This window comes from Taudactylus pleione, unplaced genomic scaffold, assembly GCF_031769625.1.
Source record: "Taudactylus pleione unplaced genomic scaffold, aTauple2 ptg000128l, whole genome shotgun sequence".
NCBI classification, from domain to species: Eukaryota; Metazoa; Chordata; class Amphibia; order Anura; family Myobatrachidae; genus Taudactylus; species Taudactylus pleione.
The window spans coordinates 3,784,795-3,804,696 of record NW_028284530.1 but is presented as its reverse complement, the minus strand read 5'-3'; the positions used below and the strand labels follow the sequence as shown (position 1 = coordinate 3,804,696).

The window sequence follows — 19,902 nt, the reverse complement described above, 5'->3', positions numbered from 1 at the left end:
ACACGCCCATGAAAGGGCCCCTTTTTGCGATCACTATAGGTCACCTCCCAGACTCGATCCAGAAATGCCCAGAGATCGGAAACCCTAAGTGTTAGCAGTTAATTACACAATGGGAATGGCATCGCTCACATTGGTTCGGGCATGTGCTTACTGCAGTTTTCTAGACTGTGTGTGCGCTGTAGCAAAATATCGCTCTACTGCGTAAATATCGACACTGCATCTACCTCTGAATTAGGCCCAATACTTCAGTTGTCCATTGATGGCTCCGCTATCAATGGTTTTAAACCATCAATTCAAAACCATTGATGGTTTAACATCATGTGCAGACTGTGTCAGATATTAACCATCGGGACAATGGTGTACACCTTCGTTTGCATCCCACCAATGGTAAAACTAGTTACCATCGTAATGAGAGCATTGGTGCCCAAACCTACCTAATACAGAGTGACGCAAGAAAACACTAGTGTCAGTCAGGAGTTGGCTATGTGCAGCTTTTGTTGAAGTACAACCTCATTCATTTTATAGCAGGTCAAACATAGCTGAGAGCTGAGATTGTAGTTCACCAACAGCAGAAGTGCTGCACCAAGAATGCGTTTTTACCGGTTCCCAGCTAAATGCAAAAGAGGGACCGAGTATTGCAGCACTCTGTAGTGCTACAATACTGTATAGCTATGAAAGTGATCGCATTTGGGTTCCCTCTTTAGCAGATAACAGTGTTGTGGAGATAAATGCTGTCAAAGGTCTTTAAATGAAACACAAGAAAGACACCATAATGCCACCATGACCAATTAATGACCTTGTGGAGACTGCGGAATATACTTGAAGTATGTTCATTCCATGCACTCTATAGCATTAAAAAGCTGTACTAGGTTATTATTTCATAGAGAATATAATAATGTATTATTTTGGGTAAACAAAAAATATGAATAAAAAATAACAAAAAATGCATTGTAGTGTGTGTACACTATTTCTCAATTACTTATGGGAAAATATAACATCTTTATTTCACTATTTCCAGTATGTAAATATTTTAAAATTGTCCCCCATTAATTGTTGTGAAACATTATCAATAATACAGGGGCGTCTTAAGAGAGTGTGCACTCCCCGTGCGGGGCCCCCTCCTCTCTCCCAGGTGGCCGGCAGCCGACTGACCAGCCACCAGAGCATTAGTAGACTCCGGGCACTAGAGTGTGCCCGGAGTCTACTGCGCACGCGCAGAACACCGGAAAAATGGCCACGGCGGTGTTCTGAGCAGCGCTGACACCCGACGCGGGACCACGGACAGGTAAGTTTAAAATAATATGGGTGCAGGGTGTGCGGTGCGGGACCCTGCACCCATTATAGATACGCCACTGTAATAATATCCAATGGAAAGGTTTCTAGTGCATAAATTATCATGAGAATTAGCATTAACTTTGTTTTTATGTAGCTTTGCTTTATTTAACACCATGATTCCTACAGAAATTATAAGCTGGGGTCTCTACTCAAAGGTAAAGTTTTGAGATTTGCAGGCTAGATAGAGTTCTGCTACACTTGGAAACAAGGACTTAATGGGTCAACAGGCAGCATAGAGCAGAGATGTTTCCTTGTGCCTCACCTGAAGACTAGAGACAGTCAGCCTGCGGGCGTCATCAGATGGGGCGATGATCGGGACCAAGAATGGGCTCTGGGGGATATGTTCATCGTTGAACTTGATGATCACTTCGTAATCACCTGAAATAAGAATGAAACAAAAAGAAAAGTTACATCCCAACTCTTGGAAGTAATAACTTAATTCATACTTATATAAAATAGGGGACATTTTAAAAGCTGAACTAGAAAAATTGCATTGTTATTGGTTACTGTTGGCAGAAAAACTTTCTAGTCACATTTCTGAAAACTCTTCCATATGTATTTAAAGTTCAACTGTGTCTACATGAGAAGGTGCATTTCTTAAGAAGTTAATTGATAGGCAGCATTAACAAGAATGTAACACATTCAGTTCACAAAAAAGGAGAGTTACAGTATGGTAAAACTTACTCTTGTTATCTCTCTTTCTACGAAGACCATAGGGTCCACAAAGGAGGCAATGGGGGTGTAGGTGGGACTTGGAGGACCGGACACCAACAGCAAAACATTTCAATCCCAGGATGTTCCGGTCCTTCCCCCTATACCCTGCCCACAGCCTGAGGGCAACTCAGTTTTGTTAACAAGCCCAAGGCAGGAGCAGGATAGGAGAGAAGAAAGACTGGTACACTGAAGAATCACACTCATACACAGAGAAGGAAACAAGTGACCAAGAGAAGAAACTCATAGAAGCCAGGTGCGTCAGGGCGGGTGCCATGTGGACCCTATGGACTTCCCAAAGCAGTTGTTCCAGGGCAGGGATGCTCAGACAGAAGACCATGTAGCCACCTTGCATAATTGTTCAGCAGAGGCGCCACGCTGGGCTGCCCACGTGGAACAAACAGAGCGAGTAGAATGAGCAGATACTGTAGCTGGCACAGGAAGGCCAGTCTGCATGTAAGCCTGCAGAGTCTGTTTGCTGGCCACTCTACCTTATGGAATCCTTATAAGATGAAGAGGGAGTCTGATTTCTAGTGCGGTCCACGTAGATTTTCAGAGCACAGGCCATATCCAAAGAGGCCTCACCTGCCAAGAGGTCTGGTGATTGAAAGGCCGGAACCACAATTTCCTCATTAATGTGGAAACGAGAAACCACTTTGGGAAGGAAGCCCAGGCGTGTTCTAAGAACAGCCCTGTCCTGATGAGGGAACAACATGATAGAGGGAAAAAAGAGGGAACAACATGACAGTGCACCTAAATCAGATACCCTACGGGCAGATGCTATAGCCAGAAAAAACAGTCTTCGCAGTGAGCCACTTGACATCCACTGATTCCAAGGGTTTGAATGGAGGTTCCTGAAGTGCGTGGAGAACCACTAACAAATCCCACTGAGCCACAAGAGGGACAAAGGGAGGTTGAATATGTAGAAAACCCTGCAGGAAGGTGTGAACATCCGGTAGAGGAGCAATTCTGTACTGGAACCAGATGGACAGAGCAGAGACGTGCACTTTCAGAGATGTTAGACAGAGTCCAATCCAGCCTGAAGAAAGGCAAGTATTCTAGAAAAATTTAAAAAACTTGAGAGAGTCATAGTTTCTATGGCACACCACTGGAAATATGCATGCCAAACTCGGTAATAATCCTGGCAGAGGCCGGTTTATGAGCTCTGATCATGGTCTGGACCACAGAGATAGGAAATCCCTTAGACCTTAGGAGGGATGTCTCAAGAGTCAAGCCGATAAAGACAGGCGGTACAGGTCCAGATGTAGACAGGGACCCTGAGACAAGAGGTCTGGTCGTAGAGGAATGTCTATGGACAGACTTTGAAGGTCGGAGTACCAATGGCGTCTGGGCCAAGCCAGAGATATCAACAGGAATGTGCCTGCTCCCTGTTTGAACTTCTGAAGAACTCGAGGAAAAAGGGATATTGGAGGGAAGAGGTACACAAATGGAAGAACCACTTGACAGATAATGCGTCCACGAAGGCCTCGTTGGGGTCCCTTGTCCTGGCCCATACACTGGAAATTTGTGGTTGTGTCTTGAGACCATGAGATCCACATCTGGTAGACCCCATTTGTCATCCAGAAGCTGAATGACTTCTGAATGTAGAGATCACTCTCCTGCATGCATGTTGTGATGGCTTAGGAAATCCGCTACCCAAATGAGATGGCTGGGAGATGGCGTTTGGTCCATGCAAGACACTTCTGCCATTGCTGCTCGACTTAGAGTGCCTCCTTGGCGATTGAGGTAGGCCACTGGCGTGGCATTTTCGGACTGTATTTGTACTGGCCTGGCCAGAAGGATATCCTGAGCCAGAGTGAGAGCTCTGTAGATGGCTCAACGTTCTAGGACGTTGATTGGTAAAACTGCCTTGGTTAGAGTCCAGTGGCCCTGGAAGGAATGCAGGTCACCGCGCCCCACCCAAGGAGGCTTGCGTCCATGGTTAGGAGTACCTAGTCCGGGATCCAAATGGGACGTCCCTTGTTCAAGTGGGACATCTGTAGCCATCAGGCTAGAGACAGGCAAACCTCCGGGGGGGATCTCATCTGGGATCTGAGCAGATGAGGCAACCCGTTCCACCTGGAGAGAATCAGGTGTTGTAGGGGTCTGGAGTGAAACTGAGCAAACTCCACCATGTCAAAGGTGCTGCTGCAATACCAATATTTTGTCTGCGGTTAGGAAGATTCTCTGAACCGGAGACTCCAGGAGGGCTCCAGATGTACCAACTGATCAGCCAACCATGCGTTTGTAGAAAGGCAATGGTTATCTGTAGATGGCGGTGAAGAATGTCTGGGGAGCTGGCCAACAGCAAGAGGTCGTCTAAATATGGATGCAGTCTGATCCCTTGACGACGAAGATAGGCCGCCATAACTGCCATGATCTTGGTAAAGACTCGAGGAGCCATTGAAAGGCCAAAAGGCAGAGCCTGAAATTGGTAATGTTGCTGTAGTATAGCAAACCGGAGATATTGTTGATGAGAAGATTCTATAGGATACATGTAGGTGAACGTCCTGAATGTCCAGAGACACCATAAAGTCCCCAGGCTCCATAGCCAGAATAATAGAGCAGAGGGTTTCCATACGAAACCTGGGCACCCTGATAAAATTTTTCAGAGACATGAGGTTGAGTATAGGCCGATGAGACCCGTTTAGCTTCTGAACTAAGAAAAGGGTAGATTAATAGCCCTTACCTCGCTGTGCGGAGGGGACTGGAATTATTACTCCTGAGAGCAGTAAGGACTGAATGACCTTTTGCAGCAGCAGGGCCTTGCTTGAGTCCGATGGAAGTACCGTGCAAAAGAACTGCTGGGGGGGTGTCACCATAGGAAGGAGAGGGCATATCTGTGGGAGACCATTTCTCTTACCTAGGCGCCTGCTGTGGTCTGATGCCAGAACTGGGCGAATTGAAGAAGTCGACCTCTCCCTGGGAGCTAAAGGACCGGATGATGTCCGAGGCTTCGCATTATATGCAGAGAACAGGAACGCAGTCTTGGAAGCTGCTAAGGTAGACGCAATTTTGTCCAATTCTGGGCCAAACAGGATATCCTCTGAATAAGGCAGAGACCCCAAAGCCTTTTTAGAGTCCGCATCTGCCTTCCATGAGCGGAGCCAAACAATACGGCGGGCTACTACAGAAATGCCTTTGAGGTTAGGAGAGCCGTATCCATAGCTGCTTCACCCAAATAGGAGACTGCAACTCTAATGTGAGATATGTAGGACAGCTGTTGCCTCGAAGCATCAGAGGGAAATGTCTCTTTTAGGGCCTCTGCCCATCTTTCAATGGCCTTAGCCAATCAGGCCGTAGCCCTAGTAGGATGAGTAATAGCTCCTGTAAGAGTATATACAGGGAGATTTTAGACAAGCTTCCATCCTTCTATACGTAGTCTCCTTCAAGGAGATTGCAGTAGGTAAGGTAGCATTTTTGACTAAATGTGTCACGTGGGAATCCACTGCTTGGGGAACCTCCCATTTCGTACAATCAGTAGTGGGAAGAAGGTAAAAGGAGCTTAAACGTCTAGGCAGTTGAAATCTTTTACTGGGCATATTCCCCCTCACTCATATGATCAGATAGCTGATCAGGCTGTTTTGCCTTAGGAGCAGGTTCTGTCTCTTCTTTTTGAAGAATAGATTTTACAGCTCTCACAAGTGCAGGTATATTTCATTTAGAGGGAGGTTCCTCGTCTCCTGAAGGGGAGTCAGATTGAGAGAGGTCTGTATCTTCTGATAGCTGGGTGGACTGGGAAGATAACGGTACACTTAGTAAATTTACTAGGTAAGGGACTCTCTTTTTGCAGCATTTGCTGAAAGGCTGTAGAGGTATCCGCCAGACTCTGCACTGAGGTAGAAAGTACATCTACCCATGGGGGAGGCAAAGGATTTGCAGGGAGTACCTGCTGTGGCCATCCCATAGGGGGAGCTGCCACAGGCATGGTCTGCAATTTTGCCAGTACCTGTGAAAAAGTAGCCCAGGGTGGGTCCTGAGGAAAGTACATGATATAACATGATGCACAATGACCATCCTGACTGAGGTCCTCTGGTTAAGCCTGCTGAACAGGACTTACAAGACACCAGAGCGGGAGGAGCAGGCTGTTTGTCATTATTGCCTCTGCCAGATATAGCTGCACGAATAAAGTAACACACAATCTGACACAGTGCAGTGAGGAACCCAGATGTATGTGTAATATGGCACAGTGTAGTGCGCAACAGCGATATGTAATATGCGATAGCCCTCACAAATATATGGAGATGTGAGGTACAATGAACCCCCTTATACCTTAGTATGCCAAGGTTATAGCAGAAGAAAGGGAAAGGTATAAGCTGACAGTCATATGAAAAAAAAAAAGAAAACAGACAGCAGCGCTAGCATAAGTCATATACAATGGAGAATATACAATATAACTGCAGTGGGCACCATCAACTACACAGACCACAGTGGCTGGTAGGCTATAGCGCTGTATAACCTGGCCTTTGGGAGAGGTATACAGGGAGGCTGGACCCAACGTTCCCGGAGACTTGGATGCAGACAATGGCTGACATGAGTCTCAGAGGGGGAGTAGCGGGAAGGAGGAGCAGCAAGGCCACAGTGGAATGGCGCCCTGAGCTGGGGGAGGGGCTGAAAGGAGAGTGCCCTATCCCCTATGCTGACTAACCACCAGGTCCCCATGCCTTCCAAATGCCCTGCGCCAGTGCTAGTAATGCCCTGGTGCTCTAGTGGAGTCCCGGACGAACCAGTGTCCACGTCAGCGCTTCCGGTCTGTCTCCCAAGACCGGAAGCAAGACTGTGCATACACACGGATCCCCGTTAGCAGAGATTCGCCTTACCTGTCCCCTTGATTCCTGGCTGCAGTCTGGGGAGCCTCTGCTAGCTAGGTCCCTCTCAGAGCCCCGCCGAGAGTACCTAGCTGAGGGCTGGTGTCACGGCGCCACAGAGGGGTGATGGAACAGTAGTGCAGACGTCCCATGGACTGTCTCGTACTGCTGCTTATATAGTAAATAAATGAAAAGAAATTAAAATCATAAAAATGATAAAACGGTGATCCAGCTCTTGCCGGACACCAACAAAACTGAGTTGCCCTCAGGCTGTGGGCGGGTTGGGTATAGGGAGAAGGACTGGAGCAGCCTAGGATTGAAAAGCTTTGCCGTTCATTTCTGATCCTTCAGGTCCCACCTCCAACCCATTGTCTCCCCTGTGGAGCCTTATGGACCTGAAGAAGAAATGGACAATTCCATGGCATGTAGGTGTCTCGCACATTTTATGTTCTGAATTACTACACTAAACACAGTTTCATGAAGCAAAGAGACAGAAAATCGGCCTTGAGATTATAGAACAACATAGTAAATAGAACATGTCCGTCCTTTTCCATGAAGCAATTTTGTTTAGAGATGTGCAGTTCGGTTTTACTCGGATATGTTCGGATCTCAAAAATGGCATCATATTGGCTATCCGGTTGTCACGTGTTTTGGATAGCCAATAAGAGAAATCCAAACTTGCGATAATTTGGCGTTAAGAACCGAATAAAACCGAACCCGCACATTTCTAATTTTGTTGTGGCTATGATCTGTACTGGGCACTATATATGCAGGGATAACATACTTGGGTTATGTTGTGCCAGATAAACAGATCACGCATTGGCATATGTATAGGTGGTTTCCAGTTGCCCGCCTGGCCAATGACTCAAAATATTACCACAATAGCAGTTGTTCAAAATACAATTTTACCAGAGTTACAGCCACAACTTACAGAATAAGGGACATAACGAAACTGTGCCTCGCTGCTGCATCTAGCTACTTGCTGTGATCGCTGGCCCTGTATATGTCTGAAGTATTACATATACTGCACTTTCTGTGAATCTTGTTAAGTGCTAATCATGGAATTTCCACAATCTCTCCAATATCAGGCATTTGGAAACCCTCCTTTAGAAATCCTGCGTTTGCCCCTGACATAAGCAGTAATGAAACCACGGGAACAACCATTTCTGCTTACTCATACCCCTTTTATACCAAAGTCCCCGGTCTGACCGGGGATTTGGAACATTTTTCCAACCTGGATCAGACACCCTTTTACACTGTGGCGCCGACCCTTTTTACATCAGAGCCCGCTCTCTGGCGCAGGTAGGCCGTGCATCTTAATCTCCCTCCCCCTCCGCGACCCCAATACCTTACTCCGAAGCTGTCCGGAGGCAGGGAGAGCGGGTGCGCCGCTCCATTCTGGTCAGCCCGGCAGTGGACGCTTGGAGATGTTATCTCCAAGCGCCACTGAAGTCGGACAATCGTGCGGCATGTGGCGCGACCCGGGTCATCGTGACCTGGGTCACGCAGTTTACACTGCAGGGTGACACGGGAATGATCCGTGCTCAACCCCGCAAGCCAGCCGGGTCAGATCCCCGGGTTACCTGACCTGGGTTGATCCGTTTACACCAACAAAAATCCTGGGGTTGATGCGCGTTCGCGTGCATCAACCTGGGATTTTTAAGTCGGTGTAAAAGGGGTATCAGAGGTCTATGTACACACTAGATGATTTTTATGAACGATCTGGACGATAACGTTCATCGATATATCGGTCAGTGTGTATGCAGCGAACGACCAACAATGCGCACTCCAACAGGTTGGTAACGATGTATTTTGTCGTCCGTACATTCAGGCCAATGACGATATAGTCAAGAATTGCCTGCTCAGAGATGTGGCAGGATGACTTCACTGAAAGATATCTTTAAAAAGATCTGTCAATGGGTACACCCAATATCATTTGTCCTGCACTACAGAAAGTTCAAGGGAAATCTTTCACCAATATCGTTCATACAGCACATCGGCTACTGTGTATGAGCCTCTCTCTCTCTCCAAGGATAAAGTGAATGGAGACAAAGTACCAACCAATCAACTCTTAACTGTCACTTTACAGGCTGTGTTTGAAAAAAGACAGTTAGGAGCTAATTGGTTGGTACTTCATCTCCATCCAACTTTATCTTTCACCAAAGTTTTGGTACATAGACCCCCAAGTTATGTCATTGCATGAAAATCCAACACAATATCCCAACTAAGTTTAATTTAAGATTCATTTTTCGTACAGAATATCCAACTACACGGGTATTATCATAGCAAAATGCAAGAATTCAACACACTTTTCTTTTCAAAACAGTCCTGCACGGAATGAGGTAGATCAGATTAATGGAAATAGATTGGTAGAAAACACAAAACACCACCATGACAACACATACCAGGTTCTTGTACAACATAAGAAACTCCAGAGGATCCATCCTTGCGGTCTTCAAATGAGATCTCCGCTTTGCTCGGACCTTCCACTGCGATGGAAAGACCGCCGGCACCAGCTTCTCGTGTCCATATGCTGAATTCAGCTGAAGAGAGGTAAGACACCGTACATGACAACTAATCTGTGAAATTTTTATCTTATTAATAACAAAATTTCACTTGTTAAATGTTTTTAATATAATTTTCATTGGACATTGCAGAGAACACCGATACCTATAAATATCCAAAATTTTACAACTTTAAAAAATTTTTTTTTAATTTTTTTGTAATTTAAAAAAACCCCTTTTTTTAACCAGTTTCAGATTCAATAAGAAACGCAGAACTGAAAGACATTCTGCAGTCTGTTGGATCCAGCTACAGACAGATTTATGATTGACTGGTCACCTACCTGGAATACCAGCCTCTCCTCTTTCCAGCCCTGGGCCTCCGGCCTTCACTTTCTCCGCTCCCCCTTCTCCCAGGGGTCCTACAGTGAACTGGAATGGGCTGCCCGGCAGGTGCTCCCCTTTGTATTTTACACTCACTGTGTGCACCCCCATCTCTTGCGGAATAAAGCGCACACAGGATGTATTCTGGCCAAGGTCAACTATCTCAGCCTCATCCGTTCGCCCTGAGGGGCTGGTGACTTCAGCGGACATTTCTCGTCTGTCGATTTCTGAGGAGACAAAGTGAAGGTGATGTGAGCTCAGATAATCACCAAGAATGCGGATGAGCTTTATGTGCAGAGCAATGGGCAAGCACAATGAATGAGTCTCACTAGCAAACACATACACTACTGTGAAAACAGATAATCTTTAGTGCAGCCAGTGGGTCACATGCTTGGAAGTACAATCTTGAGGATGTCAGTTGTGGTAAGGTTACATCACCCATTAACTGAGGATGGACGTGGTCTTATTGAGGTTAGTGTGAAATATGATCCAGCAAGAACAGGGAAATCTACAAGCTTCCATCTTATTATATTAATATATCTTATCCTTTTGTTCCAAAAAGACACCTCCATGGAATTCTATGGGACCAATGATGCTTCCTCACCCAACAAGGTTATCTACAGCAGTCATCCAATTAGCTCCAATGGCAACCTAACATTCTTTCCACTAGTTGCCTAGACAAAGCATCACAAGCCTGTTTAGTGTAATGTTCTGTCAACCCATGGGGGTCTCCAGGTGGGCTGCATTCAGTCCTGTCAATTGGGACAAAAGAGTACCTTGCCACAAGAATTTTTTTTAAATAAGTTCCTCTTCAACATCAGGGCACCCACTCATTAGCTGTGCTTGGTTTATAAATCTAAATCTTACCGCAAATCTAGTTGAATTCCAAATCTATAACCCCCCCCCCCCCCCCCCCCCCCAAAAAAAAAAAAAACCTCTTCTACTTAATGTTAGTGTAAAAAATTACCAGAACAAGCTAAAGGGTCTGTATGAAAGCATAAATAAATGTTATTGATAATCAGGTAATTGTTACAAAGCAAACTAATAAAACAATTGTAGAGGTATAAATGAGTATCCCAAGAGATGAGTATGCACAGCATATTATCAGCAAATAGGGGTCTATGTACTAAGCCTTGGAGAGAGATAAAATGGACAGAGATAAAGGTAATTGTTACAATGCAAACTAAGTGATTGATAATCTAAACACTATCACTGCATCTAATTAGATTTTAAGATTTTAATATTAATGTTGTAATGCATTGTTACTCTCTGTTTAATGGGGTTTTTCAGTTAAAATGCAATTAATTAGGATGGTTACAAGGAGCTGTTTGGTTATACTATGCAAGTCACAGAAAATAATATTTGTTTGTAAAATTTTACTTGAGGGGGGGGGGGGGGACTAAGCTAAACAAGAGGCTTTAATCACTTGATTGTGTATAACAATCATCATATGCTGCCATGTAATTTGATCGCTTCCAGTGACATGAAATTAATGGCAGCTATGCAAATAAATGGAAAATTAGTCACGTTCAGGGCATTTCTCTACATGGGCGTTTTAGTTCTCTTTTATAAGTGTTACCCCTAACGCAGAGTTGGAATTGTGAGAGGCATCTACACCTGAACTTTGAGTTGTGAAACAAAAACAAAACGTATAATTACAATTCCATTCATGTGAATAGAGAAGAGTTTTAAGAGTACCTACAGCATCAAAGCAATTCATATAAGCTGCGTGCACACACAAATAAAAACATCTGGGTGCATTCTAATTGGATAGCAGAGATCCCAAAATAAAGACATGCAACTTTCTTACAATCACACATACTAGCACTTTAATATGCGATTGTGAGATAAGAAGTGAAGCTCATATCAATCCCCTAATTACAAAGGGAACAGTTTCAGGTGTAGTTGAAGAGGATGAAAGTTAAGTCACCCATTTATAGTTTTAGGGCAACTAGACCTGATTAACATCTGATTGTCAGTGGCCGTCTGAACATGAGGGAAGTCAGCACCGATTGCACCAGTAACAAAGGCAGGTGTATGGTCCTATTGCACATACAGTAAGATCTAGCTGCTCAGATCCAGGGACAGATCTTTCCTTGTATATGCACATCGAGATTACTAAAGATAAGAAGACCCCTGTCTTCATGTACAGTCAGCCAGACAGTTTAAGGATTTTCAAAGGGAAGCAGAGCTCATTTATATGTATTATTATATACATATTATAGAATATATTTATTATATACAGATATGCATTAAGATAGAACTAATAATAATGTATCATGTAGGAACCAGCCTAAAAAGGTAGGAGCCAGGCAAATGTCATATGGTACATGCTAATAAATGGCAAACCATGCACATAATCCCTTACTCCAGAGGTTCTCAAACTCTGTCCTCAGGACCCCACACAGTTCATGTTTTCCAGGTCACCCAGCAGGTGCACAGGTGTACTCATTACTCACTGACGTTAAAAGATCCACAGGTGGAGCTAATTATTTCATTTGTAATTCTGTGAGGAGATTGGAAAACATTCACCGTTTGGGGTCCTGAGGACTGAGTTTGAGAACCCGTGTGTTACTGCACACAGATCATCCTTTTACAGACATCACACCTCATCATATCCTCTGACCATTCCCTTTCTAACTCCACCTCAATCCCCTTGATCATAATCATTCCTTTATTATCTCCTGAACGTATTCAGTCCCTTCATAAACATAATTAATGCACAGTTACTTTACTTTTCCAACCCATACTCCCCTCCCCCTCATCAGTCTCCTCATACATCCCCCTATCAGCATGCTCCCCTCATCACGGTCACCATCATGTCCTACTTACCATCACCACCACCCTGCCTACAATATCAAAATCGCATTACCTTCACCATCCACACAGGCATCATTAACACACTCATCCTCCATCATCATTATCCTAATTCACCTTCCTGCATCATCATTTACCCCATTAATCTATTGTAAACCCATCCCATAAATTAACCCTTTCTCCACAGCATCACTGCCCTTCTATCCAATCATTCACCCCATCCTTTATTATAGCCCACCCATAATAAGCTCCTCCCCCCCTTAGTCGCTGCTACACTGTCCCTCCACCTTATCTTATACAGTAACCGGCACTCAGTCCTAGTATGTGCCGCTGGCAAGCCGGGGACCCTCTGAACAAGAAATGTACCAAACCTTCCAAAGAGTTGACATGTGTAGATGTTTCACCATATCAACCAATTGTCTTCAAGCTAGAATTTGTCAGATAGAGCCTATAAAATGGAAGGTAGAAGCTGATTGGTTGCTATAGGTAATTTCTATACTTGTCCACTCTTTTGAAGGTTTGAAAGAATTGCCCCTAAAAATTTAATTTGACACAGAGATATGTGGTCAGAGCAGTGAGACCGCAGCGTCCTCTCTTGCCGCATACACCTAGCCTCCTCCTCTGAGCACAGCATGACACAACGCTCAGAGCAGGACACACGGCCTGAATCATGCAGGCCATGGAACTGCAGGAGCTAAGCAACACATTATTAGGCACCATGACAATAAGTTCATAATTAAGAAAAGAAAATCCAAAAGCATCAAGAATAAATATTTTGTTTTTCATTAAAAGATCTATTTACTATTTAATGATGAGCAGATCTAACACCCACCCCCACCCCCAATAAAACAAACAAATCTGCATGCAATTACATAAACACGCCTGCAAGCAATATTCCTGCACATGCTTAGTATTACACAAACCCTCTGTCCCTATAGCCCTGGGCGTCACAGCCGCTCGGTTAGAAAGAGTGGGTGGAAGAATTTGCTTCGGTCCAGAATGTGGAGCAATAGGCAGAGTCTGTGAAAGAGCCTTTCGAGACAAAGCCAGTTGGAACCAAGTAACTGAGAAAGCATAATACACAGAAAATACACATCGATAGACAACAGTACAAGCAGTAAATTAGGTAGGTTATTAATAATGATCTAAGCTACACAAATAAAAAAAATTTTTTTTTTTTTGTCATTTATTATAACCAATATAAAAAAGAAAATCTAAATTAACCGTCGTCCATTGTCTACCAACATAGCTCTCTAACATTTTCATTACCAAATTCTCAGTGCTATATTTAGTGGGAGAGCAGAATCAGGATCAATCGCGAGTCTCTAATTGATTACCTCTGGCCACTTTAGCCTGGAGAAGAGGCCGTATGACACAACCTGTGGCTACTTAAGTCGCCCTTATTTGTCTCTTCAGACGGCCTAATTCTGTCATGTAAATAACCACCCCATTAATACATAGTATCTTTAGGTTACTGTAAATAATATCTGTACGTTTTGAAGGGGATGTAGTTGGCATCCAAGTCGGAAACCTGGCTCCAGATGTTAGGCAGTAGGGGGAGGGCTAGGGTTAGGCTGCAGGGGATGAAGGGGGGTTGGGTTAGGCTGCGAGGGGAGTGGATGGTTTGGATTAGGTTTGGGTTATGCTGTGCGACTTGGGTTCCGCTGCGGGAAGGTTAGGGGTTAGCGTTAGCATATTTACATGGTTGTGTCAGGATATTTACTACCGGGATGCCGCTGTCTGCATTCTGACCGTTGGTATCCCGACCGACAACCCATTTTGAGATCATCACTTCACTGTGCCTTAGTAAAACTAGTTTATAATAAGGAATGACTTGCCCCCTGCTGCCAATCATCACTGATATTAGAAGTTGCATGGAGTTTGTGATCCATATACAAGGACGTAACTAGGGGCCATCGCACAAGGTGGAGGGCCTTCGGGGCAGCACCATCGCTGCCCCCGCCTCTTGCTAGCAGGGTGCCTGAAGTGGCACCCTGCAGACAGTATTGCTGATGCAGTGCCACACGGAACATCCGGGCAGCGTCTTAAGGGACAGAGGTGGCAGAGGGGTGCCCGGCCAGCTTGTTACGGTGCAGAAATACAAACTTTTAATACCCTTATAATGTACAGTAGGGAGCACATTATCCTTTATATTATTAACAAGGACAATGTGAAGAATCAGCTCCAATAGACTATTCAGGGGGAGATGTATTAAACATTTTGAAGAGGACAGGTGGAGAAGTTGCCCAAAACATCCAATCATCTCCTAGCTATCATTTTATAGAGTCCACTTGACAAATGATAGCTCCTTCTTAAATCCAGCCCTGAAACCATATCTACATCTATACCAGGCTTGAGGGAATACTTTGCAGAAGATTTTATCACTGTGAAAACTCACCATACATAACATAGGAAGTTTACGTTATAGATTAATGAATAATCTCACCTGGTATTTTTAGATTTAGTTCACAGATGCCCCCTACTGTAGCCACGGAAGGAGCCTTTCTCCGCCTTGTGATACTCTCTTTCACTCTCCCGTCTCCTGTTACTTTGGCTGTGAAGGGACTACCTGAAATAACATTTAAACAAGCAGCATTAAAAAAGTAGGGAAAAAAAAGGTACTAAATGTAGCAATGACACCAAAAGCCACACAATTAATATAGTTACATAGATATATTTATCATCTCTCTATAGAACACATAACTACAGATGTGTCTGCAACCGTCTTTGCTGCAGTCGCACCAAATAGTCCCTCTCGGCGCACCTGGTCCCGTGAGACTCTGCTAGCACCGGGCAGCTTTTTTTCCTGAAAACGAGTCTACGTCGCACTGTGATGTGACTAGGACGCACCAGCTGACTTTGCGGATTACTTGGATATGTGACACTTGTATATCTGTGTGCGACTGAGTCTCTCAATCAGCATGGAAAGTGCTTTGATGCAGTGGCTGCAGCTTTTTTCAAGGCAAGTTTAATTTACAGTCTCAGTGGCACATTAATATACAAATGTCGCTTATCAAATTAAAAGTCATGCCTATGGAGTTGGTTTCCCCCAGCCCCCTTTGCTACTTCAGCAACCTTCAGCATCCATTAAGCCAGAAGAGTATAAGTAAAGTCAGGCACTGATAAGGCCTGGTTGGAAGTCTGCGTTCTGATTTATCCCAATGATGTTTGATGAGTTGAGGTGAGAGCAGAATGCAGACCTGTCAGTTTCTTACAGTGACCAGAGAAGATCTGGTAGAACAGAGATTTAACAAACTGACTTGTTGGAAAGGTCACATCCTATACCAGTGCAATGCTGAAAGTCACTGGGCTCTTCAGTATGACTAAATGTACTGCTAATTTTTGGCCATGAAATTCACATGGCTCTAATCTTGATTTTATGCACCCGTTAGCAATGGGTGAGGCTGAATTAGCCATATTTATCTGGGGAGAACACATACTTTGGTTGGTATGCTTATTGCATTCTGTAGCCTAAATAGACAACTATTCCATGAATGATAGACATACAAACTATAGATTAGCAATTCGGTTTTGCTGGATCTCAGAACAAGGCAAAACGTCGTCTTTGTCTGTGATAGATGACATTTTGCCTTGTTCTGAGATCCGAACTTGGTGGTAAGATCAGAGCCAAACTGAACCGCTCATCTCTAATACAAACTCCCGAGCCTGCCGGCCAATAGTTACATCTTGGGAATTCAGTGCGTTCCCAACAGTAGTTCCAGGGGCTGCTATACAAGGTCCTTTAATTGACTGGAGACAAAATATTATGGAGATTAGATAGAACATCATGAGTGGGCTCAGGTCTTTCTAACACACACACACAAACTTTATCCTCAACTCCCTAAATGTTTTCCATCTGTTGTAGAAAGTTGGTAATTGGATTATAATTTTTGTAATAATTGGATTATAATACTTTTAATACTTCCTAGCATCCATGATTTCCCACCCAGTCCTTTTTATTAAAGAGAGACTATCACCTATTACTTAGTCCTAACCCTAGAGAGAAGGCAGATAAAGCCTGAGACACCACAGTGCTTACACTGGAGATACCCAAAGCATGAATTCTCTTTATTCTAGATGGCAACATTCTACAATGCCAGAACCACAGCGGGAAACCTATTCAAAATCCTTTATGAATCCCCAAGGCTTTGCTACATTATCTGAAGGTCAGTATCTCAGGAAAGATCTGTTTTACAGTCCATAGTGCTACTTATTTTGAAGGGGATGTTGAGCAGAACCTACATCTGATCTGCAGTAAAACACATAGGTAATCATGAAGAACAATCCTCAAGAACATCCTCACTAATAAACTATACATTAAGAGAGAAAATATGATTAGCAAGTTGCTGGCACGGCCTCACCTGGGATGTGCTCATCTGCAAATTTGATGGATACGATATAAACACCTGGCTCTGTTGGGCAATAAGAGACCTGGCAGGTGCCATCATCTAAGTCTTCAGTCTGAATGTCAACTTTACTGGGTCCTTCAACTGCTAAGGAGAGCCCGCCATAGCCTGAAGAGATCACACCACAACCATGTATTAAAGGAAATGCATAAAGGTTATCATTACAGATATACAGAGTTTAACATAACAGTTAATTAGCTCACCGGCTTCTCTGGTGTCCACCACAAAATCCGACATCTCAAACGTACGTCCCTCTGCTAACCCTGGTCCATAAACTTTCACCTTGCTGGCATCTCCTATTTCTGACTGGTAGACCATGATGGATATAGGACTGTTGGGCACGTGGCGGCCGTTTTTCTTTATGCTGACCAAATGCTCTCCCACTTCCCGTGGAATAAAAGAGATACCTGGAAAGCAAAAGAATACATTTTGCAAGATATGGTCACATAGAAGTAGATTGTCCGAAAGATTACAACAGTGATCTAGTTCAATGAACGTAATGTGGAAATTAAAATTTAAGCCAAAGTGTGATTTCCCTTTTTTTTTTTATGGAACCACTAATCCGAAAACAATTGCTCATTCAATAATCATCTTAAAACATTAACAAAAATCAAACATACAAAGTTCTCAAGGTAGTTTACTTTGTATATACAATACATTGAATTTACATTCCTATCCTGAGTGCAAGCCGCTATCACCTGTTGTAGGCACTTTCAGCCACAGAAAGGCTAAATATTTACAGTGTCCTTTAAATCAATGGGCATACAAGAATTCTATTCTAAGTAGGTTAAATGTAAATATATATATATATATATTTATTAAATTGCTGTGTACCATGTCAGACTAAGAACGGGATTAAAGCAATTTTCTTACTATATTGTACACACAATGTATCAATGGACCGCATACAGCAAGAAAAAAAATTAAGACATACGACACTACTATATATCGTTCACCTGCACCATTCACCTTCCTGGCGTCGGCAGCTGGGTCACTCCATCGGCCATGCATGCACAGCCAACAGAACGACCCCAATGGTGCACGGGAGCGAGCATAGTGCATACACACTAGACGATCCAGATGATAGGTCGGTCCAATTCGGCATATCGTCCGAGATATTGTCTAGTGTCTACCCAACCTTAGCAGCATTACAAACATGGCTACACAGTTGATCATTTGGTTTAGAGATTGATCAAAGTGGTTTATTTAGCAAAACATTCAAATGGTTTTTAAGTAGAGGCACTTGCGCAATCCTATCAATCAATGCAAGGATCTCATCCAACAAAAGCAAAATAATCGGACAGTCACAACATATATGGAGAAAAGTGCATGAGAAAGTCCAATCATTTTAAATAGGTTGGTTTGCAGATCCCTTTCCCCAGAATCCTGACTTAGATACACAGACTGCTGGCATGTTCTGAATACAGGTGACATTTTATAAATCAGTAGGCACAGAGCAAGGATCCCATTTGTAGAACATAAGTGGGAAACATACAAGAGACCCCTACAAATGATGCTCTGTAAGGGTCTTTTATAAATGTAGAATTTGTTCAGCAAAATCATATATTTACCAGGACTTATGGGTCTATATAACAATGGATAACAAACCCTAAGATTCAACATAAATGTCTGAACTTAAACATATCATGAAAAGATGCTTTTGTTGCCAGCTACACCAAATATGACTGGTGGTAGCCATCGTTGGGGATCTTCAGTCATAGCTTCTCCATGCAAAGCATTTGGAAGACTATTTAAGAAGGATTACAGCAGAAAAATCACCTTAAGTGTTTCATAGCTGGAGTTTAGCGCAAGTTTAGAATTTGCACATAAGTTTGGTCTCAGGTTATTTACTTAGGATAGGTCCAGATACAGAATTAATGCTACGGCTTCATAAAGGGTTAACCTAAAGACTTTTGTTAGGTTTCAGCTTCTTATCCTTTCTTACTTTAGTTGACGTTAGAACTGCCTTGCTAAATTTACTTTAAATAGGAGACGTGCATCTTTCTAGAACACAGGGGCCTTACTGCCTATTTAAGGGAGTATATTCAGACTCTGTGGGTAAATATAATAGCATGTGACTTGCAGGCATTAGTGATTTCCCATCAAGTGTGTCTGATGTTTTAAAAGGGCAATTATTTAAAAGGCAAAACCTAGTTTTGCCTTTTAAATGATTGCCCCTTTAAAACACTGGGCAGACTTGCCAAGTACTCACGAATGCCTGCAAATCTCAGGCTATTACATTTACCCTAGTAAGTAAGGACCTTAATGATGGTCCCCTCCCTCTATCATCTGACTTGGGGGACCCAAAGAAAATAAAAGACGGCGATTTAGTCAGTAGATTAAAAAGGACAATAACGTCAAAACCTTTAAAATTATAACTGCTTCAAATCTACGGGCTAAATCGCCGACAACTTGCGACTGCCTGCAGCTTGCAGGCTATTACATATACCTCTGGGACTTTATCATCTCCAGTTAACATCACTGCGCAATACAAAAAATAAATGTTAAATGTGAACTATATTAAAAGTAATTGAAATTAAAACAAAAAAGAGGAACACATAAGAAAGAAATGATAATTTAATAAAGTAATCCCTATATTATTGGATAAACGTCTGTGCTTACCAATATGGTTATTTGGCAGTCTCTTCAGTATACATGGCTCATCGTGACCAGATGGTGCTTTAATATTGGCTGTCAGCAGGCTGAGATCCGTCTCGTTGATATCCAGCAAGAAATCAGCCGTGGACCCCAGTTTGACTTGGGAACGTCTCCTGCTGTCATCTAAAAGGCATTACAGATGTCAAGCCTTCTTTTAATTAACCACACATTACTCACATTAAACCGTACAGTCATGTAAATTAGATGCACAAGCCCAATAATGAGCATTATATGTTCTCAGCTTCTGCAGTTCAGAAACAGTCCCTGGAACTAATGGACTAA

At 43.3% G+C, this 19,902-nt stretch overlaps 1 protein-coding gene across 2 annotated transcripts in view; it reads right to left on the bottom strand.

The window, feature by feature from the left end:
* Positions 1-19,902, bottom strand: part of FLNB (filamin B) — a 240,370-nt gene that overhangs the window by 12,318 nt on the left and 208,150 nt on the right. For both annotated transcript variants that reach the window (XM_088472690.1, XM_088472691.1), the window contains 7 exons: positions 19,585-19,743; positions 17,166-17,369; positions 16,918-17,070; positions 15,003-15,125; positions 9,700-9,966; positions 9,260-9,397; positions 1,598-1,713 (listed from right to left, as the gene is read on the bottom strand). In XM_088472690.1, coding sequence (XP_088328816.1) covers positions 1,598-1,713; positions 9,260-9,397; positions 9,700-9,966; positions 15,003-15,125; positions 16,918-17,070; positions 17,166-17,369; positions 19,585-19,743 — 1,160 coding nt within the window. The remainder of the gene's footprint in view (positions 1-1,597; positions 1,714-9,259; positions 9,398-9,699; positions 9,967-15,002; positions 15,126-16,917; positions 17,071-17,165; positions 17,370-19,584; positions 19,744-19,902) is intronic.